This window comes from Symphalangus syndactylus, chromosome 9 (genome assembly GCF_028878055.3).
Source record: "Symphalangus syndactylus isolate Jambi chromosome 9, NHGRI_mSymSyn1-v2.1_pri, whole genome shotgun sequence".
NCBI classification, from domain to species: domain Eukaryota; kingdom Metazoa; phylum Chordata; class Mammalia; order Primates; family Hylobatidae; genus Symphalangus; species Symphalangus syndactylus.
This window is the reverse complement of record NC_072431.2, coordinates 32,078,841-32,102,777: the sequence shown is the minus strand read 5'-3', so window position 1 is coordinate 32,102,777 and position 23,937 is coordinate 32,078,841. Positions and strand designations below refer to the sequence as shown.

The 23,937-nt window shown below is 38.3% G+C and overlaps 3 gene segments (V, D, J or C); all 3 read left to right on the top strand.

Moving 5' to 3' along the window:
• The first annotated feature begins 2,100 nt into the window (after window positions 1-2,100).
• On the top strand, window positions 2,101-2,700 carry LOC129490639 (T cell receptor alpha variable 12-1-like). The segment is given in 2 exon segments: window positions 2,101-2,152; window positions 2,351-2,700. Coding segments are annotated over 2 exon segments (402 nt in total).
• Window positions 2,701-5,567: 2,867 nt separating this feature from the next.
• On the top strand, window positions 5,568-8,463 carry LOC129490638 (T cell receptor alpha variable 8-2-like). The segment is given in 3 exon segments: window positions 5,568-5,646; window positions 7,842-7,997; window positions 8,117-8,463. Coding segments are annotated over 3 exon segments (582 nt in total).
• Window positions 8,464-13,542: 5,079 nt separating this feature from the next.
• Window positions 13,543-23,732, top strand: LOC129490637 (T cell receptor alpha variable 8-3-like). The segment is given in 5 exon segments: window positions 13,543-13,830; window positions 13,939-14,053; window positions 15,670-15,784; window positions 16,029-16,243; window positions 22,964-23,732. Coding segments are annotated over 4 exon segments (291 nt in total).
• The last annotated feature ends 205 nt before the right edge of the window (window positions 23,733-23,937 follow it).

The following is a 23,937-nucleotide window of genomic DNA, read 5'->3' as shown; positions in this document are numbered from 1 at the left end:
AAAGGTAGTTACATAGATAAGAATAAAGCCAATATTTTTGTAGTTTTTGTTTGTAACTCCCATTTTTTCCCTAAATTATTTAACAAACTAATGCATAAACAATAATTATAATTATATTGTGGATAATTATACAGAATAATTTCATTGTGTATAATGAGAATACAATGAGTAAAAATGTGTTTTTCCATGTGTATAAAAATTTCCGTTGTTGCTGTTGTTGTTTTAACAGTACAACTTAAGTATTTCAAATAGACACAAAATTAGTAGCATTTACAGTAATATCTTAAGATAAATTGCCTTTGAATAAGATCTTGCTTTCAATACTTTGAGGTCCACAAGGCATATCTAGAAAATTTCATGCTATGGAAGATGAAGACTGCTTAATCCAACAGGGAAGGGGACTATGATTTCTCTTTGACTAATTGCCATAACACTGTCCTTAAGGCATATGAAGGACTTTTATATGTTATTTAGACATTAGTAGGCACAGAAGCTTTTGCAGTACAACTTTGATGTATAAATTCTGCCATTTTGCTAGCATTGATAACGCTCTTGGGTCCACCACAACATTATATCTATTCGCCCATGATATTTTTGTTACAAATATTAAAAAGGTGATTTCTTCCTGAAAGGACTGTGCTTCAGGTCCCCATTCAATTTTAGATGTTATATTTGTTTTTTATAAATTTTCCAAGAATGTAGTGGCTGCATTCTTGGGTTGCTGTCACTCTTTCTTTGGTTTTTACACTTACTGAGAAGTGGCTGTTGTAATTTCTGTCATGTGCAATGTATTCCTGGAAAAAGGGATTTCAATATTAGCATGTTATTCTTCATTCTATTTCCTATGCAGTTGTTGCTGGGAATGGGCAGGGCCTGCCCAGGCCATCATTGATGAATACTGATTACAAGGCTCTTGAGTAGAAAAGAGCCTGTTTCATTGCTGGCCTACAGCCACCAGCTTCTTCAAGGACACAAAGCAGATTATGGACTACAGGAGGAACAGTGGTTGTTGTGCTTGTTACTCTAGAGACCCAGTTAAGTTTCTTGCATAGTTAACCCTTCATAGATCTGGTTTGCTTTTTAGGTTAGGATGAAAAGGCAAACAGAAAGACCAAATTCATAAATTTTGGAGATTCGTTCCTAGATATAAACTTAAAACAAGAAAAGAAATAAGAGGAATTAGACAAATGAACAGACATATAAAAGTCTAGATAGTGAAGGTAGGTCCATCTCTTTTGCAACAGCCCAAACAAACACTGTTTTAACATGACATGCACGTGTCATTGGTGTTAAGACAGAATGACGAATTCCAAGCTCTAGTCACTGGCTTTGTTAAAAAATATTGCCCAGGCTGTGAGCTGGAACCATATTTGTTCAGCTAGATTTTAGGTCATTCTATTTTGAAAGAATTCTTTTGAATTACAGGAAATTTCTTTAAAAATTGGAGATAACAGAATAGTATGGGGATGTATGTCCTGACATGGAGAAGAGCTATGTAATGTGAAATGCTCCTTAAATTGCAAGAATCTCGCTCAAAGTTTTGGAATAGAATGCTTCATGGCTGCTTGTTCAGTGTAGGAATGTGGCTATTAGAAATAATTCCTCTTACTCATACAAGAGTTGCCATTTGATGTCAAACACATGCATGCATAAACATCCCCCACAGACATTGACTCGGAGCATTTGCTTCTCAAATTTTTAATTTAACTAATATGTCAGATTTTTACATTCACCTGTTCACATAATACAGGTCTACATCTTGAGTACGTCTTTGATTACTATCATGATTCCACAAGATGGCAGTGTGTTCTTAGGGACCCTGAGGAAAGCTCTCAAGTGCTCGTGTGTGTGTGTGTGTGTGTGTGTGTGTGTGTGACAGAGAGAGAGAGAGAGAGAAGGAGAGAAAGAGAGAGAATGGGAAGGGTGATAAGAGGAGGGGTTAGTGATATACCAGGGGTTGTGAAAATAACCCCTTTTTTCTAATTGGTAGGACAGATTCTTTTTATGATTCCTAAAGTGGAAGAAATAAAATATCTGTGCTATGTTCATTTTTTTTTTGGATTGAAAATTTAAATCCTCAGTGAACCAGGGCAGAAAAGAATGATGATATCCTTGAGAGTTTTACTGGTGATCCTGTGGCTTCAGTTAAGCTGTGAGTTGGGCATCTCTATAGGAACATAATGTACAATATTTTGAGATATTGTCTATCCTAGGCTGGGGGCTAGAAGCCTGAATTTTTTTCTCTAACTAAGAGAGAGTAGAAGGCCTGTAAAAACATGATTTGAATTCTGGGGAGTAAGCATTTACCTCCCAATTTGTCTTCTCTGTCTGACCACTGTCTTTTTCACAGGGGTTTGGAGCCAACGGAAGGAGGTGGAGCAGGATCCCAGACCCTTCAATGTTCCAGAGGGAGCCACTGTCGCTTTCAACTGCACGTACAGCAACAGTGTTTCTCAGTCTTTCTTCTGGTACAGACAGGATTGCAGGAAAGAACCTAAGTTGCTGATGTCCGTCTACTCCAGCGGTAACGAAGATGGAAGGTTTACAGCACAGCTCAGTAGAGCCAGCCAGTATATTTCCCTGCTCATCAGAGACTCCCAGCTCAGTGATTCAGCCACCTACCTCTGTGCGGTGAACACACAGTGCTCCTCAGACACCTGCAGTCTGTACCCAAACCTGCTGGGCCCCAGGAATGCCTGATGTAGAGTTTAGACTGCAGGGCAGTAAAGTTCTCTTCGCTCTCTAGACTCAAGTGGAAATTAACAGTACTAGTATGGAGGACTGATTGATTAGGGAAGTATTATTATAATTCTGAAAATAATTGAGACCCTGAAGAAAAATGAAAGATACAGTCTTGGTCTGGTTAAAATATTTTCCAGTATTCTCTTTCTACTTTAGTTTTAAAATATTTTTTATGTTTCTTCTGGAGAGATTAAAAAAATAAATTTTTTTGAGATCATTGACAAACCAGAAGGATTACATATTCATTTCATACATACATCACAATCTATGCCATAAGCATATCCATCATCTCTAAAAGTTTACTTCCTCCCTCCTTTTTTTTAAAAATTTAGGTATGATTGATATACAGCAAGGTGCCTGTATTACATAATGTATACATTTTAATGCCCACTCTAGTTTTATGCCACATCTTTGCTTTATGAGATCAGTTTTATGATTCCTTTTATTTATATCAAGAAAACATTTTCATACAATAACAGATATTCTGTCTCTGTCCATAGGACACCTTATTCTTTTCCCATTTAGTTACCCAAGAAGTTTGACAGGCATTGCTTTAAGAATGAAACAGAAAAACACAAATGCAAAATAAAAAAGATCAGCAAACTACTGTGAAAATCCTGTAAGTCATAAATTCTTTTAGTTATAGAACCCTCACCCCATCTCCAGCCTTAGCTGCAGCTCCACTCCTGAGTTATATAAGGGCACATTGGATGAGTAGCTGGCAGAACTAGAGGGAGAGGGTGAGAACTGGTTAAAAAAAAGCCTAGATATTTGCAGAGATTGAAGATTAGAGAGGGTCTATATTGCCATTTTGGGGTAAAGTCTGAATTGAACTCAGAACTTTGTGGAAGAGTATATTGATTCCTATGTAACTGAGTGTGGCTTGGAGACGGTAGGGAGTCTTAGCCCTAATCACAGCATGTCATATGCCCACAGCCCCTGCTGGAATGACTTAAAATTTATTGAGAAGGATCTCTAAGTATCTAAAAGAAGTCTAGACACCAAGAGGCTTTGTTATGATGAAAAAAGACCTGTTTAAACCAGTGACCAGAGACCATATGGTATTGAGCATATTTCAGCAAATGTTGGAGGAGAGTTGGAAACACTGAAAAGCATATAAATGCCTCCCTCCTCTGACTACCTAGCAATACATATTTGCCCTGCAATATATACTATGTTCGGGCAAAATATTTGTGCCTGATGAAAAGAAGGCTTTTTAGTAGATATTAAGTTGAATTACAGGAAAAAACTTTGAGCATCACTTTATTATAAAAGTGAAGTTGTAGTCTGTTGGGCATGATATCATTTATGTAGTCCTCAAAGTGGGAAAGTTTAGAAATGGAGAGTTAAGATTTCTGTCCAGTTAAGAGTTCTGTTCCCATAGTCACTGATGAAAAGGATGCAACTCAATCCCCATTTGCTTCAAATTCTTAATCTGAAGAATGAAAGACTGAACAAATCTTTCCAAGCCTTGGAAGAAAGATTTGAAAGTCAGTAAGGAAGAGCAGAAGGTTGCGCCAGAATCAAGATACTTAAATTGTACTTCCACATTTATTGTATACCTTTTGGCTTCCTGACATTCTGGAAAGAACCTGGGTTGTGTTTTTTGTTTGAATATTTCTGTTACTAATGGTCCATTTATTAGGCTATATATTATATCTATTTCAGGATTTGTTTCAGTATTAAATGAGATAACATACTGCCTTGAAATGAGTTCCTTAAAAGTAGAGACTTCACTTGGAATTCTTTCTCCATAATTGATTGAGGAAACCAGGTTGAGACAGGGGGAAAGGCTAAGCATGGACTTGGTCCAGAGGGAGTCTTGATCCTGCCTGACCTCATAGGGAGCTCTGGAGAGTGAACTGCATCACAGGGGTGATCCCTCCCACCCTGAGGCAAGGGAACCAGACTGCTCTGACCTATTGAGGGTAAGAATAAAGTCATAATTGGCTGTGGTGTTTCTTGGGGTAGAGGTATATGCTACTGGACAATGGTGGCTCTCATTGGCAGAGCTCAACTTTCTAGGGAAAGGGGCAACGGTGAGCCAAGAGTAGCCAACACTCACAGTAGCGGGGGATGGCTACACTGTCCTGGGAAAGAGATCTAGGCTGGGGACCAGCAGTGTTCGTTATTACCATGGAACTTGCCTGGTATGTGGGCAGCGTTCAAGAAATAATAAACTTTAATTATATTCTGAATTTAATTTCTCTCTCTTTTTGAAGGCGTTTTATACAGCTGGCCTTACCAATTTTGAAGAGTTGAAATAATGTAAGTTAAAGCACTTGTTAACAGAAACCATCTAAATAAATATAAAAAACAGATAAAAGGAAAAATTTTTTCAAAGCTAAAATTCAGGAATTTTTAAGAGTAGTGACCAGAGAACCACTCTACTATCTCAGTTGCTTTTGGGAATGATGAGATGACATTCTATCCATCACCTTCTATCCAGGCAGCAGTGATTCTGATGATTTACAGTTCATGACTCTGGGCTTCCATGTGTAGACAGAACAACAGAGATACCATCTATATTTATACACGATTAATGCTATTTTGTTATTCATTTGTATTTAAGAATGAAGGATTGGGTAGCAGGATGGACTCCTCATGTCTTGTGTCCATGTTCCCCACAAGGTTTCTTCTTGAATGGGGTGCCTGGCCAGTAGTGTGGGTATGTGGGTCCGTCATGTGAATTGACAGGCTTCTTTCTAGGATGAATGAGGAGGGAACTGGTAATTAAGTTGCTTCTCTTTGTTCCCTGAACCTAACATCACTGGAAACAGCCTAATTCTATTCATTACTCATAATAAAAACTGAAACCATCCCAGATGACTCATGTAAACTCTCATGAAGATTACGTGCCCCAAGTCGGCTTCGTATGCTTCTCACACACAGATACAGAAGCAGGTTGGTGAGAACACAGAGAGGCTAGTGCAGCCATTCCACTTGTGGACCTTCACTACGTTCTCTTGTGTCCTGTTCCTCTCACCCTTCATCACCTACTCTCTTTCTCAACCCAGAACTTCTCCAGGGTCCCACCCAGTGGGTTCCCTTCACTCACATTTCCACTGCAATCTTCTCATAGTTCATCCTGTCCTGGACTTTCTCCCTCTCTGTTTTATCCATCAGTGTGCTCGCATCCACTTTTCATCTACCTCATGGGAATTGTGATATCGTTCATCTTTTTATTACTTCTATTGTTAATGGATTGAGGTCATTCTGTTTATAGTTTTACATTTCATTTCAGTGGGAATTTTAGAGAGTTAAGAGGACAGCACATATGTTTATTTTGAAGTTTTGTATCAGAAGCCCACCCTAGTAACATTTAAATTTTTTAACTGACTATATAATTTTGTCTTAGATGTGATAAAAAATTTATAGGCAGAATCAAGAAATAGATCAGAAGCCCAAGGGAAAACTGATTTCAGGCTGGTACAAATCAATGGAGTATTCAGAAAGCAGTTTTTGTTCTGACCTTGTAAAATCCCATTTTACCTGAGATTTTTCTCCTTATTGAGTTATTTCATTTTTAGGAGCCAATGAGCTCTATGCTACAATAGATTGGGTGGGGAAGGCTTTTTGATCAAAAGCTTCATTTTATTATTGGGGCACAGAGCAGTCTGTTCTTGTTTGCTATGCCTTTTCTCCCACCCACACGGCACTGCTGTTTGCTTAGCTCTGTTGAACATCACCGTCAATATCTCTCATCATTTCTACACCTCTCACAGGTTCCTCTCGTTTCTGGTCTGCTGCTTGCACTCCTTCCACCTGTATTGAGTTCATGTAGGTTTACTTTTTAAAAATCTCTTTAACTATTTTGATAATCACTTATTTACATGTTATATTTTCTTCCACTTATCATTCTGTTCAAGTTTCTTTATAGATGGAGGAGCTTAATTGTGGAGATAGAAAAACTGCATTAATTTTTTTAGTGTCAGATTCTCATAATTTGGCACAATATATCAGTCCATTCTGAACACTGACAGTTGGAATAGGACTCTCACTTTCTCTTTTTAAATATAAGTTATCTAAATTATTTTCTCCTAGGTTCACGAATATTAAACTTGACCTGAAATTAGGAAGCCTTTTCCACACTTTCCACTTGACAAAGAAAATTCTTGCCTTTAATCATTTGCTTTGATTAATTAATTAATGCTGTGTGATCCAGGCTGACTTGAAGTATGAGTCTCTGACCTTATTTATTTATTTATTTATTTATTTATTTTTGAGACAGAGTCTCGCTCTGTTGCCCAGGCTGGAGTGCAGTGGCGCAATCTCGGCTCACTGCAAGCTCCGCCTCCCGGGTTCACGCCATTCTCCTGCCTCGGCCTCTCCACGTAGCTGGGACTACAGGCGCCCGCCACCACACCCAGCTAATTTTTTTTGTATTTTTAGTAGAGACGGGGTTTCACTGTGGTCTCCACCTCCTGACCTCGTGATCCACCCTCCTCGGCCTCCCAAAGTGCTGGGATTACAAGCGTGAGCCACCGCGCCCGGCCCCTAATTTATTTTTTAAAGAGTCGAATAAAGAAATAATCTTTTTCACCCACTGTAATGCTCACATCCAGCTGCACAGGGCCATATGAAGCTCAGCCCAGACTGAGACAACTGATCACCACCCTTCTCCTTGATGAATGGCTTTACTAATACAGAGTGTCTCAATGGTTTTCCAAAGTCTACAACATTGTCTTCTGTGACTAATTTCTCAGGGAAGTAAATTACTCTTCTATTTTTACATAATTCTCGTTTCTCATGTATTTAAAATTAAAACTGTATACTCTACGGAAGGTGACGTCATCACAGATTCGGGAAGAAGGAAACACTTTCTGTTGGTTTTGACGTCACATTTCTCAAATGAGAAGGAAACAGTTCACTTCCTTGGATCTGTGGTTCCACCTGTGCCCTCCAGGGGACGACGTTGCACTAAGGAGGCATCTGTGTTCATTGCCGACCATCGTCATCCACTGAGCCTCCTCCCTGCAGCTGGCTGATGGAGCTCACTGATGTCTGTATAGATAGGGAGCTATGATGAGAACAAGAGGCCAGAACACATCCAGACTCCTTAAGGGAAGGCCTATTTCTGTTTTGGAAACTTTTCAAAGCCAGGGACTTGTCCAACCCAACCTCCCCACTGCTCCTAGCTCCTGAGGCTCAGCGCCCTTGGCTTCTGTCCTCCCTGCTCAGGGTCCCGCGGCGTTGCCTCTGCTCAGCCATGCTCCTGCTGCTCATCCCAGCGTTCCAGGTGATTTTTACCCTGGGTGAGTCACATTCCATTCCTTTTCCTCCTTTTGTAAATGTGACTGTGTTGTAATTGCCTCTAAATAGACTTCTTAGCCAAGTCCGCGCTGCTTTTACTTACACAGCATTGGTGTTGCAGGAGGAACCAGAGCCCAGTCGGTGACCCAGCTTGACAGCCACGTCTCTGTCTCTGAAGGAACCCTGGTGCTGCTGAGGTGCAATTACTCATCGTCTTATTCACCATCTCTCTTCTGGTACGTGCAATACCCCAACCAAGGACTCCAGCTTCTCCTGAAATACACATCAGGGACCACCCTGGTTAAAGGCATCAACGGTTTTGAGGCTGAGTTTAAAAAGAGTGAAACCTCCTTCCACCTGACGAAATCCTCAGCCCATGTGAGCGACGCGGCTGAGTACTTCTGTGCTGTGAGTGACACAGTGCTTGAGACTGCAGGAGAGCTGAACACAAACCTCCTGAGATGCTGAGACTTTCTGTGACTCAAGAACTCAACCTTGAAGTCTGTCTTGTAATATTAAATAGCCATTCCAAGTTTCTGATGCTTATTGATGTATGCTGTATCTTTTTCATCTATTTATTTTTAAACTATCTATACTTTAAATTTAAAGTGTGTTTCCTTTAGGTAGCTTTATATATAGGGTCTTTCTATTCACTATGTCAATCTCTGGTTTTGCATTGGCAAGTTTAGATAATTATAATGTAATGTATATTGATGAAATTGGATTTTAGTATACTATGTTATTATTGTGTTTCTGTTCCACCCTTATTTATTTTTTGTTGTTCTTTTGTTTTTTACTGATACTTTTTGGATTATTTGAATATTTTTAACACTATTTTTATCTATGGATATGTTTTGAGTGGTTGCTCTGGGGATTCTAATACATATGACTAACCCTCCAGGGTCTTCTGTGATGTTGTACCTCTTTATGTAAAATGTAGAAATTTTTGTATAATGTGTCTCTTTATTATACAATAATAATTGTCTGTTCAACAAACACTGAAGTTTGTTGTAGTAGTTCATGTATATTAAAGCTACATATATTGGAAACCTCACCATATAATGGTACAATTTTCATTTTAAATAATTGTATGGGCTGTATAAAACTCACTAGGAATAATAATAAATATTTCGTGTTTAACAGCTGCTTACTAACTCTGGTATGCTTCCTTTGTTTCTAACGTAAGTTTTCCTCTGCTACAGGGAGATGTGTTTGAAATGATGTCATTCCCTTCAAACTTAAAAAATTCCCTTTAACATTTTTTCTAGAGTAGGTTTGCTGGTAATTGTATTTTTTAGTCATTTGTTATCTGAAGATGTCTTTATTCTTAATTTGCCCTTTATTTGTGGAAGATATTTTTACTGGGTCTGTAATTCTGTGCCAACCATTTTCCCCCCTCACTTTAAAGATACTGTTTCATTTGTTATCTGAAGATGTCTTTATTCTTAATTCGCCCTTTATTTGTGGAAGATATTTTTACTGGGTCTGTAATTCCATGCCAACCATTTTCCCCCCTCACTTTAAAGATACTGTTTCATTGTCTGTTGGTCTCCATGTTTTCTGGTTAGAAATCTATGGTCATTCAAGTAATTGTTTCCCAATGATATTAATATGCTGTTTTTCTCTAGCTGCTTCATATGTATGCTATTTGTATACACACATAAATGCAAGTAAAATCATATCATCTTTTGTTGTCCTCAGTTTAATTATGGTGTTTACATGTGGTTCCCTTTCATTTGTTCCTGCTTGGGGCTTAAATTCATGTTTGTCTTTCTCTGAATTTGGTAAGTTTTTGACCATTCTTCTTTCAAATATGTTTTCCGGCGCAATCTCTTTCTCTTCTCCTTCTAGGACTCCAATTAGTTACAACTTAGACTTTAGGACACTTTCCCACTAGCTCTCCATAGCTCTATTTTCTTCTTTCAATTTTTTTCTTGATTTTAAGGTCGGCTTCTACTCACTAGATGCCTGTAGCATTACATACCCCATGTTGTGACAACCAAATTTCTATCTAGATTTGTCAAAGTCAAAATTAGTTAGGTTAGATAACCTATACTGATCTACTTTCAAGTTTGTTATTCTTTGCTCTATCATCTTCATTTTGCTATCGAGCCCTTGCTGTGAGATTTTCATTTTGGATATTGTATTTCTCAGTTCTAAAATTTCCTTTTTTTTTTTTTTTTTTGAGATGGAGTCTCGCCCTGTCACCCAGGCTGGAGTGCTATGGCATGATCTTGGCTCAGTGCAACCTCCGCTTCCTGGGTTCAAGCCATTTTCCTGCCTCAGCCTCTTGAGTAGCTGGGATTACAGTCGCTTGCCACCACCCCTGGGTATTTTTTTTGGTATCTTTAGTAGAGATGGGGTTTCAACGTGTTGGCCAGGCTGGTCTCGAACTCCTGGCCTCGTGATGCACCTGCCTCAGCCTCCCAGAGTGCTGGGATTACCCATGAGCCACCAAGCCTGGGCTAAAATGTCCCCTTTTAAACTTTGTGGTACATAATCAAAGAGCTACTTTAACATCCTTTTCTATTACTTCTAGCATTTTAGTCATCTTGACCTTTCATCTGTTGATCTTTTACTTAAATATTAGTCCACTTTTCTGATCCTTTGTATGTCCAATAATTTTGAAATGCATCTTAAACATTTCAAATATTAAGTGTGTAGACTCTGTTTTCTTCTTCTCCTTCTCATCCTTATTCTTCTTTACAAAGCATTCCTCTGCAGAATTTTGATGCTTTTGCTTCAGCAGGAAATCAACCTAGTTTGGTTTATACTGTAAGTTTTCTCTCCCCTTTTGTGGAATTTGGTAGCTCAAAATCTCAGTTCAGTTCTCTAATAATTTGCAATGTTGGTTTGGATTTATTCAAGTCACGTGTAGCTTAGGGATTAGTGTGAAACCTGTTTGGGTGGCTCAAATCTCAGGTCAGCCCTGAGCTCTCTGCTACATTGGTTTTTTTGTCTGCATCGGTGCCACTCAAGAGGTAGTCTGAGACTGAAATAGTGGTTCAGATATCAGTTAAATAACCCAAGCTTTGTTGACCTGGTTTGAGTCAGTCCCAGGTACATGGAGCTTTGGGATTAGCCTGAGACTTGAGCTGTTTTCCGTCTCTTCCCTGGGGTCTCTCTTTTCTAGTCTGGTCCACAGAGGCACAAAGATTGTGCCTCTTTCAGAGTTTTGGTCTCCTATACCATTGTTATTGCCACCGTGCCATACACCAGGGGCCTTTCTAAGGGCAAAGACAAGAGAGAAAAACAGGAAAAAATATGAAATAAAAGGCTTGCACAAGTTGCTTCTCCAACGTTTGGCTTTTGCCTGCTTTGAGTAATTTCAGATGCCACAGATAGTTATTTTTTTGTGTGTTTTGGTCAGTTTTCACTTGTAACCTATAGGAGAGATGGGCTGTAGGCATCTTAAAGCTATCTCCTATTTTACTATGTTCCTGCATTAACTTATGGTCTAATATAATGTTCATCAAGAATTGCTATTTGATATTTTCTTTTCCCACTTTTATTTTTTGTTACTTCTTTCAGTTAATCTTATTCATTTTTTATACATGTACTTTTTTGTCATTAAGGTTATGAGAATCATCTAATTACAGTCTTGATTCTTTGGATCTTTTTTCTCCAAACTCATGAAAGTCTTTCTTTGATGCTAGAAAATGAGCCTGTGCACCTGTTTCTAATACGAGCTTAAAGAACTATTTTCCCCAAAATATAAAATCTTCTGGATTCTGAACAATATCTGAACCTAAGAGCATAATAAGGTGTGGTACATCCAAAGACTATGCTTTTCCAGTACCTAAAGCAGAGCCATTTTATTTTCAATTTTCTGCTCTCTCTGTGTTTTTCATTTCTGAATTTTCACTTATTTTAAATGGACCATGCATTTTGTGATTTATTTATTTATTTATTTTTTGAGACGAAGTCTCGCTCTGTTGCCCAGGCTGGAGTGTAGTGGCGCGATCTCGGCTCACTGCAACCTCTGTGCCCCGGGTTCAAGCAATTCTCTTGCCTCAGTCTCCCTATAGTAGCTGGGATTACAGACATGCACTACCATGCCCAGCTAATTTTTGTATTTTTAGTAGAGATGCGGTTGGTCAGGCTGGTCTGGAACTCCTGACCTTAGGTGATGCACCTGCCTCCGCCTCCTAAAGTGCTGGGATTACAGGTGTGAGCTACTGCGTCCAGCCTGGACCATGCATTTTGGTATTTTGGGCTGTGTTTGGAGACTATTTAATCTCCCTGACAATCGATGTATTTCTTAAAATGGTGTCAACATCCTCCGATGAGAGAATTCTATTTCTGATCCTATTCCTCTTCAACTATGAGATGTTGCCTCTAAATCAATAGAGAATTGAGAAGTTCCTTTGCATTCTTTTAGCGCGGAGCAAAAGGCCGTATTCCAGGGCATCATGCAATCCTGTCCCTTTCACTGTGAACACACTGGGATTTGCAAACACCCAGCAAATCACCCACTGGGATTTGCAAACACCCAGCAAATGTCTCTTTGAGAGACATTAAAATCACCACCAGCCTGAAAGTCAGCAGAAATTGCTCCTCATAGTTTATTTTGACCATGTTTTTTCTGCCCTGCCTTTAAACTTCACTGTGATCCCATCTACTTTTGTCTTACGGAAACATGGATAAATCTGTTCTTTCCAGATGATCTTTGTTTTTACTCTTTTGGATTTTGGTTTGTTCTCATTTATATTTCTATTTTTTTAGTTAGGAAGAAATTTGGGAGACATGGGATGTGAGTATATAGCATTAGGAATCTAAAGTATGCACTCAAAGTCTATGTATTTACAAAATGTCAGCCGTACTGTATCTACACGAAAAACAATCTGTACAGGCAGTAACAAATGAATCAAGAACCCAAGGAGAGAACTGGCCACATGCTCCTGGAATCAAAGAAAATAAGCATTCTGACTCCGTAAAAGATTCCCATTGGCCACAGAGAACGTGTTGAATTTCTCCTTTCTCTTGTTTTCAGAGATTGCTTGTTTGGTGTCGGCGTATTTCCTTCAGCCCCAGAGGTTTCTGTAGTTGTGTTTCCCTTAGCTCTAGGGGCAAAGCCTTTCCATCCAGAGTTACACCTTGTCATTAGTCATATAGAGGCACTACTCCCATTTTATGGGTACTGTCTTTTATTCTACGGCTGCACAAGCATCGTCTAAGGGAAATATCTCTATCATCCTCCACCACCAACAAGGCAACTCTGAACCATCAAAAACTCATCCCGAGGCAGCTAGTCTGCGTCCAAGGATTCTCAGAAACACAGCTTAATTCTGATACATTTTTAAAACCTGATTTCTCAATGAGGTAACGTATTGCTCTATTTTTACATGACATCTTATTGCTAATGGACTCTAGGCCTAAAACACCGTCACAGACTTGGGCAGGAAGAAACACATGGTGTGGATGTTTTGATACATCTCAGAAATTAGGAGAAACGCTCTCATGAGCTCTCTCTGCTAAACTGGTTCTGCACTTGGCCTCCAGAGGGCGATGCTGCACAAACTGGAGCTTTTGTTTCTGTTGAAGATCAATCCACTGCTCAGTTTCTTCTTCCTGCAGCTGGAGTTCTTTCCAGACAGAGACAAGTGACAAGAATTAGAGGTTTAAAAAGCAACCAGATTCATCTCAGCAGCTTTTGTAGTTTTAAATAAGCAAGGAGTTTCTCCAGCGAAACTTCCTCACACCTCTCGTTCTTGGTCTCTTCAGCCACTTTCTTCCTGTTCTCTGGAGATCTTGCAGAAAAGAGCCTGCAGTGTTTCCCTTGCTCAGCCATGCTCCTGGTGCTCATCCCACTGCTGGGAATACATTCTGTCCTGAGTGAGTAAAATTTCTTTATGGTCTCTAGTTCCACAGGTTCTGACTAGAAATGCTTGCTTTTTATACTGAGTCTGCACTGCTTTCACTGTTAGTACATTGTTTTTCCAGGAACTGCCAGAGCCCAGTCAGTGACCCAGCCTGACATCCACATCACTGTCTCTGAAGGAGCCTCACTGGAGTTGAGATGTAACTATTCCTATGGGGCAACACCTTCTCTCTTCTGGTATGTCCAGTCCCCCAGCCGAGGCCTCCAGCTGCTCCTGAAGTACTTTTCAGGAGACACTCTGGTTCAAGGCATTAAAGGCTTTGAGGCTGAATTTCAGAGGAGTCAATCTTCCTTCAACCTGAGGAAGCCCTCTGTGCATTGGAGTGATGCTGCTGAGTACTTCTGTGCTGTGGGTGCCACAGTGCCTGGGTCTGCAGGGGGAGCTGAACACAAACTGCCTATGCTAGAGAAGTTTTCAGAGACTCAATATATCTTCCTGTGGCGTTTTCAAAGATCTCCTTTTTTATGATGGCGAATGAGGCAAAGACGGCTGAGCCGACCCAGGCATTTCTATTTAATTCTGCAATTCCTGTTATGCTCCATGTCCTGATAAATTTTGTTTCAGAAGCTTTTTGCTCATTGTAGAAACTACATAATAGGCAATAGTATTCTTGAATGATGGGAGAGATAGTATTCTTATAACAATCAAGTCCTCCATGACTTACCTTGATGTTGTCTGCATTAGGGGGCTGACTATGTGAGCTGTGACATGGCCTCGGAGAAACTTGGTTTTCATTTATCATTTCATCCGTCATCTAATCTGGAAAACAGAAGATGATTTTCTCATGTTCTTACTTTGCAAATTTGTTTTCTTTTCAAGTTGGTCATTCATAGGTGATTTTTTTTAGAGTTTCTTTTTTTTTGCCTGTAACTGTGGTATTCATGTGTCTAAATATTTTGTCTGAGTTTAAATAACTCTATTTAGGAAGAACTGTGAGAAATTATTAGTCAACAATAAAAGAGTGATTAGAATCATGAAAGACTTATAAAAATGTCAGGTGATGTTAGTTCCAGCAACTATTTAAGAATAGTGCAGAAGAAAAATGAAGATTAAAAATTCATCAGTGTTTCTCCAAACACTTTTTCACGGTTAGAAAAGTAGTTTCCTATTCTTTTAGTGTCAGAAATGCTGCAAATCTGTATCAGAAATTTGTGGCTATAATCCCTTTCATTTTTCTTCTAGCTACTGGCATTTCTATTCATTGCTTTCACCCGGTTGTGATATGATTTCAGCTATTGGAATATTAAAGATGGATTCTTATAACATTTTGATAATCAATCATGTGATAAGTTTAGCAATGCCAAACTGTGCTGGAAACACTGATAAGAATTGCAATGCATAGTAGAGGGTCAGTGGATCCAGTATAAATTTATGGCTTTCTTTTGTCTAGGATGGAAAGAACTGTTTAAGAAGTTTTTAATATTTCTTATTTGCTTGAAGCCTTGGAGGATAGCAAGTATTCTAGAGAAAAAGGAGAAGGAGGATGAATCTTTCCAGCTGCTACTTGGCTCACACTATAATGTATTAGAGGGTAGGTATGTAGGAACCCTCAAATACAGAAAGAATAAGTAAATTGTGGCCAATGGTACATCTTAGCCACATGGCGAACCAGCAGATCAGCAGTAGTTTTTAGGACCTAGTGAGATGATTATATGTGACAGATATATTTCAATGATTGCTGGATGGGTATAAGGAAGGTAAATGGAACATCAGAGATGTAAAATTATGAATAAGATATGTACTCGTGTAATGTCCCCTGCTTCAGTCCCTCCATTCTTTTCTATTTTTAAAGCACATTGTCTTCTACCTTCGATAAGATGGCTAAATTCAGGCAACTCACTGTTATCAGCTCAGCCACATTGCCCAAAGGGACTGTGACGGGCACTTTATGCGGAATCTTAAAGGAGGTAGGAATATAGAATTGTTTTGTTGTTGTATGTGTTTCAAATGTGTGTAGAAAGTTGCATATAGAAGTTGAATAGTCCAAGGGGTGGATTGATTTATTGACTCTCAGCTCCTTGCCTCTTCTGTGAATGTGGATCTGTACCCTTCAATTATGTTCCTTGCCAATTGGCATAATGTTATGCTCTGTCAGTAGAGAATCAGGGAGAAAAGATTTTGATTTTTGCTTTCTGTGTGCACACGCCACAGGTTCCTGCAGCATGAGAGGCTTCTCCAGGGTCCAGTTCATGCAGTGCACCCACACCAGGTTCCTGCACTGTACAGTGGCCAGCAGTGTCCTCCAGCACTTCCATTTTTGGGTGGTACCGTAGAACAGAGCCTGCAGTGAGACACCTTCCTGTATCCAGCTTTCCCCATATTCATCCCTAGATTCATGAATCGGCACCCTGGATTATGGTTTTCTGGTAAGTATGAGAGGGTGAATTTCTCTGTAGAAAATTCACAGCACGACAGTGACTTCTGTGTCATCTAGCGAGACACAGTTGTGCCTTTCCCAATAAGATCTGGGTCTCACCCCTGGGGAGTGGGGCTAGGGGTCCCTTCTTGGGGTGTCGCACCCAGCCCTAGGAGTAGGGACTGTACCTTGTATCTGCTATTCCTACAGGAATAGGAATAGCAGAGTTTTCTTTTCTTTGTATTACCTATTTCCTTGTTACTCTAAATCCTGTTATAATTAATGATTTTTTATATTAATATTAAATTTTCCTATAATTATAAAAAGCATTTTCTGTTCAAATTATTATATGGTCTATCTTTCCTGATTGGACCAGACTTATACATGCACCAAGGATCTCAAGCCGCTGAAGACCATCTCCCCACCCACCGTCACCTAACAAATCTAGTTGCTTGCTTGTTTCATTTATTGCTCATTTGTTTTATTTATTTATGGTTTATTATTTTACTTATTTATTGTTTTACTTATATGATTACAAGAAACTTTATGCAATAAAGAATTACATTAAGAAGAATTTGGAAATATTATGTTTTATATTAATGAAATTAATTTTGATTTTTCACATTTTGTGCATATTTGACGCAAAATTGTATTATACCATTGAGGCAAATTATAATCCCTTTTAAATGTATTTTAGCTTACAACACAAATTGTCTTTCATTCACTAATGAGACTGTGTCTGAAGATTTTAAATTCTAGTCATTTTTCCTTCATCTAACTCTCTTAATTATCCTTATTTTTGATTTCTTTAAAATGGAGGGAAAAGACCATGATAATTTTAAAACAATCTGAAGACAGAATATTTCTAACACCCAGAAAGTTTTTGTGTGTGCCTTTCCAATCAACCCACCTTCTGGAGCAACAGATGTTCATATTTCTAGTATTATAGATACTTTAACCATTTTAGAACTTCGAATCAATGGGATTATTCAGTAGGTACTCTCTTCTGCCTGGTTTCTTTCACTCTTCATGTTCTGGAGGTTAATCCGTGTTCATTACTGTAATTGTTGAGAAGTTTCCTATTGTATGAATAAAGCACAATTTATTTATTCATTTGGCTGTGCACACCATTGGCTGATTACAGAATCTTTTAGGGATTAAATCTTTGGTAGCATTCTTTTTTTTTTTTAAATTAGATTCAGGGGTTACATGAGCAAGTTTGTTACATGGGTTCATTGCGTGATGTTGAGGTTTGGGCTTCTAATGATCTTGTAGTGAACATAGTACCCTATAGATAGTTTTGCAACACTTCTCCCTCCCCCTCTCTCCTCCCTTTTGGAATCCCCAGTGCTTATTGTTCTCATCTTTGTGTCCTTGTGTACTCAATGTTTAACTCCCACTTATAAGTGAGAACATTCTGTATTTGGTTTTCTGTTTCTATGTTAATTCCCTTAGGATAATGGCCTCCAGCTTCATCCATGTTGCTGCAAAGGACATGATCTCATTCTTTTTATGGCTGTGTAGTATTTCATGGTGTACATATACCACATTTTCTTCATCCAGTCCACCACTGGTTGGAATTTGGTAGCATTCTTAAGGGTACAAGGTATAGGCTGTCCTAGATTTTTATATGCTGTTCAGGCAATGGTAGGGTGTGTCTCTAAAGTTCTATAGTTGAAATCCATATCTTAAATACTTTTATTTAAAAACCAATTTCTAAAATTCATTGTGCTATTTAACATGCCACTAATTTTTCTAATAAAAACCCAATATCTGATATTTCCTGTGCTACTTATAAAAGCTTCAGGTATCATTCAAGCTATGGGTAGCTGAACTGTAGTTTCCTCTGTTGTGGCCTTACGTGTTAATAACAACAGTAGCTGACCGCCTTGGAGTTTGCTTTCTTGACTAAGTCAATTGACTCTCCTTAGAGTTGAGACTTAAGTTAACTAGCTTATGCTTGATATTCTGTGGTTTCTGTTGAAAAGATTTAATGTAAATTATATGTCTTAGCACTTTAGTATATTTATTCTTACTTGGTAACATGTATATAAATATTATGAACAACAGTTTGATAAGTGTCCCTGCAAATCCTGAAGATCTATCAGTCATGTAATTATAATCCTTGCTCAGCAGTCATTCCAGAGAACTCATTTAATATTTAGAGACATTTTGCTATATACAGTACATATGAAACTATTTTAAAGCTTGTCAGGTAACTTATAAAGAAAATTTCACTGTTATTTAATATCAAATATGCAGCACATCCGATACAAATTTCCAATCGTTTAAGCACAGTAATAAAGTTATCAAGATAATTAGACCTCTGTACAGAATTCTTATGGGGATGTCTAAGACAAGGGAGCACTTTTATTCAGGAAACAAGTGCACCAAAACATGAGTATAAAAGGTAGAATGTTAAGATGCTGAAGATACTTTATATGTATATTTATGACTTCAAGTTGCTGTGTGTGATATATTTCATATAACTGGATATTAAAAATTTACCTTCATATTAATTTTCTAGCGCTGCCATGACGAATACCACAGACGGGGTGGCATAAACAACAGAATCTGTTTTTCTCTCAATTCTGGAGATAGAAATCCAAGATGAAGGTGTTGGCAGGGCAGGTTGTTTTTGAGGCTTGCAGATGGTTGCCTTCTCCCCGTGCTTTCAGGTGGTCTCTCCTCTCATGGTGCACATGTCTGTGTCCGGATTTCCTTTCTTACAAGAACGCCAATTATGTTGAATTAGAGCCCAGCTATATAACCTCATTTTACCTTAATGACCTCTTTAAAGATCCTGTTTTCAAATACAGTTTCATTCTGATGTACTGGGGGTAAGGGCTTCAACATGTAAATTTTGGATGAGACTCGGTTTATTCTGTGGCAACCCTCCAGGGAAATAAATATTAAATTCATAAAGAAGACAATTAAGGCCTCTCTTGACACAACACCTTGCTAATTGCTGGTGCACACAATGATCATATATAATTTTGATGATGAATTTTCTCTGCTTTCTTTTGTGATTCTAGAGCAATTAGAAATGTGCAACAACAGATGCAGATACTTCCTAAATATTTCAAATTGTAAAGGAAGTAGAGAGTACAATGGTAAAAATGTAAAAGCTATTATTTAGACTTGCCTTCTTTCTCTCTGCTACATTAGGATATGGAATTTTCTCGGGTTAGGTTTGTCCTTTTCTGCAGCTAAATCTTAATTTCTTTTCGGTTTTTCATCTCAGGTAGTTTTCCTTTTTTTCTCTACTCTTTTCTGTATGAATGTTGAGTTTTTTAACTTGTCTTTTTTTTCCTCTCTCTTGTCTCTGATCTCAACTTTGCCAGAGCTATTTTAGCTGACTAACTTGCTATTCCTATCTTGCACTACTCTTTTACTACCTAATCAGCAGAACTGACATTTAAAAAAAGCAAAAATAATTGAAATTCTTTTGGAAGTTGTTTATGGCAGGTGCAGTGGTTTAAGTAGATGAGGGAGGGGTGCTTAGTCCTTGAACACAGGGGCAGCAGGAAGAATCCCATCCTATATGTTCGGCTTTCTTGGGGGTTGTTGTCTGTTTTTTCAAGCAGTATGTAGCAAGATTTTTAATTTTGATTGAATCATAGTCTTTAAAAAAATATGTTTTGATTACTGATACGTTTGGAACCATTTTTAACGTTTTGGCTTTGCTCAGCATGCTCTTGATTTGTTCTTTCCTGTTTTAGTCTGTCTTCTGTTGCATTGATAGTTTTCTTTTTTCTTTCTATTGTTTTAGAAAGTGTAAATTGTATTTTTTGTTCCTAAAAGTATCCTTAAATTATATATGTATACATATATATAATTTTTAAATGCCCAAAGTTATTATTATTTTTTCCTGAAGTTATTCTATAACATTTTTCCCTTGTATGTCCCCCTCCTTCTCCTTGGGTATATTTTTTTCTCCTTTTGATTTACTGTCTTTAGAATTACTTCTGTAGCTAATTGGAAGAAACTATACACATACTATATATATGAAGACAGTAATTTTAGAGTTTATCAAATTAGCCAATAAACTGGAGCTCCAATGCACACTAACAAAAGTAATAAAAAAGAAAACCATTCAACACAATAATTGGAACATGAATTCATTCCCTTCTTCCTCAGAGCCTTTGCCTGATCTTCCCTCTGCCCAGAGTGCTTTTCACTACTAGCCACACTGACGGTTCTTTCACTAGCTCCTAGTCTCTGCTCCTGAAGAAACATGAGCACATGTGAATAAAAAGGGGAATTATTTAAAAGCTTTATTGCCATTTTATATTTTATGGTTAAAAAACAACATTTTAAGTGTTGATCAATAGGAGAAAGGCTGTATAAACTGAAGTATATCCCTAATATGGTGCAGTATAGCAGAAGGCCCCATGTGAGTTAATACAATAAGACCTAAAGATTTATTATTGAGTTTACCAAGTGAGTTACAAAAAGGTATGCACAAGATGTATCATTTTTATTACATTTTAAACCTATAAATGAAATACCATATATTTCAGCTGTTTCATATATTTTTTATATGCATGTAAATAGCATCAACTCCAAATTGATTAGATGAAACAATAAGGGTAATAAGGGATGAAAGGACTAGAACTGGGAGTAGTGGTCAAAGGAGATTTTAGTCTATCTGGAATGCTGTATTGCTTTAAATAATTTCATATATTTGTGAATTCTTCCTAGTATTAAACCAAAAAAAGTCATAAAAGCCATCACAAAGGTTTATCCACATTCTTTTCTATTCTACTCATAGATAAAGGGAGAGAGGAGAAAATGATCAACTACTTCATTAGGTTTTGTTCAGCCTTCCTAAGTATAAGTGTTTTTTCTGCCTCTGGGATCATACAGCTTCTAGTTTACACTCATCTTAGGGTCCTACTATATGATTTATATTATAGATATGTATTTTTGTCCACTCCAGTAGACTATAAAATTAGTGTTATGTCCGCTTTTAAGTATTCTTAAAACTTAATAAATTATTCACTTATAGTAAAACTTCAATACATGTTTTTGGACTTATTTTGAACTAAATTAAAGGAATTAAGTGAAGAGTACAAAATGAGAATTGCCAAATTAAGATATTAACTTCCACGAAATGACATTTTAAAGTGGTAATTGGTTCATTCTTAATCCCCATTCAATCTAGGCAGTTGTATTGTTTTCTGACCACCTCCATTTCCTTCATAGGAAACATGAAGTGAATGGGGCTGGGTTGTGTGACTACTTAGTAATTAGTTGGTCCGTGGTGGTTTTTGTTGATGGTTTCAGTCCACTAGGGGGCACTCTAGGATTTCCAGAAATGAAGACTTTCTCTGATTGTCCCAAAGGGTGGAACAATTAAAAGAGGAGACAAGGTGGCGCGTGAGTCAGTCAAATCACAGATAACAAGGAATTGCAGTGGAATGGGGGGCAGTGTGGGTGTAAAGTTCATCCTAGGTTTTCAGCTCTGATATTCTATATAGAACCTCAGAAAGCTGGAGTTCATAGGTCTACGAATCCATTGTGAGAGATGATTCTGTAAGCAGAGGTAACGGAATTGGAGTTTTACTGGGAATTGGGAGGACGGACACTCAATAGAAAACATCTCTATTACATATTTTCAGTTTTTAAATTTTTATGACTAAAATTCCTGAAATTCGCTGGCATGGAAATTATTCCAAAATACCCCTGATATCTGATTTCTTCATATATCTTCTCTGAGACTAAAAGGAACAAGAATAAGCAGAAAGGAAGAAAATAGGAAGGAAATAAGGACCAAAACCAGAAAGAGAAAAGAGAGGAGAATATTTAATTTGACCAGCAATATGTGGCCTGATCATAACAGCTGTGTGGGCCTGCAGGGTGTGTAGGGAAAGGGTTGGACAGAGTGGGAGAGGTAGAAATGAAATTAGAGTGGATATCATACACACATCCTATTTTTCTTTTAACCAAACAAACTCTATTTGGAAACATTTTCTATGCAGACAATCTCCTGATTTCAAGAAATTGTATTTATTTCTAAATCCACCATACATCCTTATCAGAAAGTTTTCCTTATTAAAATTTTCATATAATTGAATTCTGCAATTTTCTGTCAAACTGTGTAATTTGGGCTTCCCATGATTCTTTAAGGCTGTACTTTCCCCAGCTGAGACACGGATTCTTCTCAGACGTATCATCGTCTTTCTTCACATACTATTCTACAATTTCTCTTATATAAAGTACTTTAAGGAAAAAAAACCCTGTAACTTCATACACTGGAAATATTGGCTCTTCCCCCCTTGCACTATTCACACCCAGAGTTTTGGAGAGATTACTGTGCAGTCTCAAAGGCCACTGCTGGTGGAGTTTCCTATTCAGATGAGTGACACAGCTTAGGTGTGATTGGTACTCAGTCTGGTGCAAACTATTGACTGTAAGAATAAGTTTGTCTGGACCCAAGACTTGACCCCTTCCAGAGCAGGGGCAAAGGCACCCCAGCAACCAGGCAAGGAGCCATGGAGAGGAGACTGGGAGCTCTCTTGGGGCTTTGGTGGGTCCAGGTTTGCTGTGAGTTGGGCCATCCTAGATGGGGGCTGACAAGGGAAGGGAGGGAAGGGAAAGCTAACACAAATCTCCTGGACTGTCCTACAGCCTCATGAGTGTTTCTATGGATATTTTACAGGTTTGGAAACTGCATCAGTGATTCCTTAGTGACATAATACATATTTGCTTTTCTCTTTCCAAGCAGGGGTGAGACGAGTGAAGGTGGAGCAGAGTCCTTGGGTTCCGAGTCTCCAGGAGACAACCAGCTCTACTCTGAGGTGCAGTTTTTCTACCTCTGTGAACAACGTGCAGTGGTTCCTACAGAATCCTGGGTTGGCCTCATCAATCTGTTTTTCATGGCTTCATGGATGAAGCACAGTGGAAAGTTATGGTCAAAAAGAAACTCTGAGCAGCATTGTGGTACCCTACACATCACAGCCGCCCAACTGAAAGACTCAGGCACGTACTTCTGTGCAGTGGAGGCACAGTTCTCCCAGGAAATCTGCAGCCTGGATCCGAACTGCAGCTGGGCCTGCAGCCCCAACCCCTTCCATGAGAGAGGCATGTTGCCCCCACAGTATCACTTGCACAGCTTTGGGTTTTCTGACTGATGTTGCACTTTTATCTCTGCTAAAATTAGACATTTCAGGATTGCCATTTAACTTTTTTGTTCTACCCTTTTACTCTCAGAAATCTCTTTGCAGGAAAAAGCTTTGATATGGAACCACTGGAGCAACTTATAAAGATATCAGGACCCAATGGACTGTTAAAACAGATCCTCTATATATAAATTACTGTGATAAAAAAAGGTTTGAAAAAATATAGGCTGGTCAACAAATAGTAAAGAGATGACTCAGTGCTTCATCTAAATGCAGGTTGTTCACTTTTCTAGTAAAAGGGAAGAGAGCATGTGTGATGCATATTATATATATATTTTTTACTCCTGGAACCCATAAAAGATAAAATTTTAAAGCACGTAACGTGTCAGACATTCTCTGAATTTACATATATTATCCAGGTGCTGACAGTACCTCTTTACTCTACCCATGAATAAACTGAGGATTATAGGGCACACATGTCTTGCCTGAACTCAGATGGTTATGAAACTAGCAATGAAGCGGGGCTGGGATTCTCCTTCTCGATGTATGAAAGCAGAGTGTGTACTCTAAGCTACACACT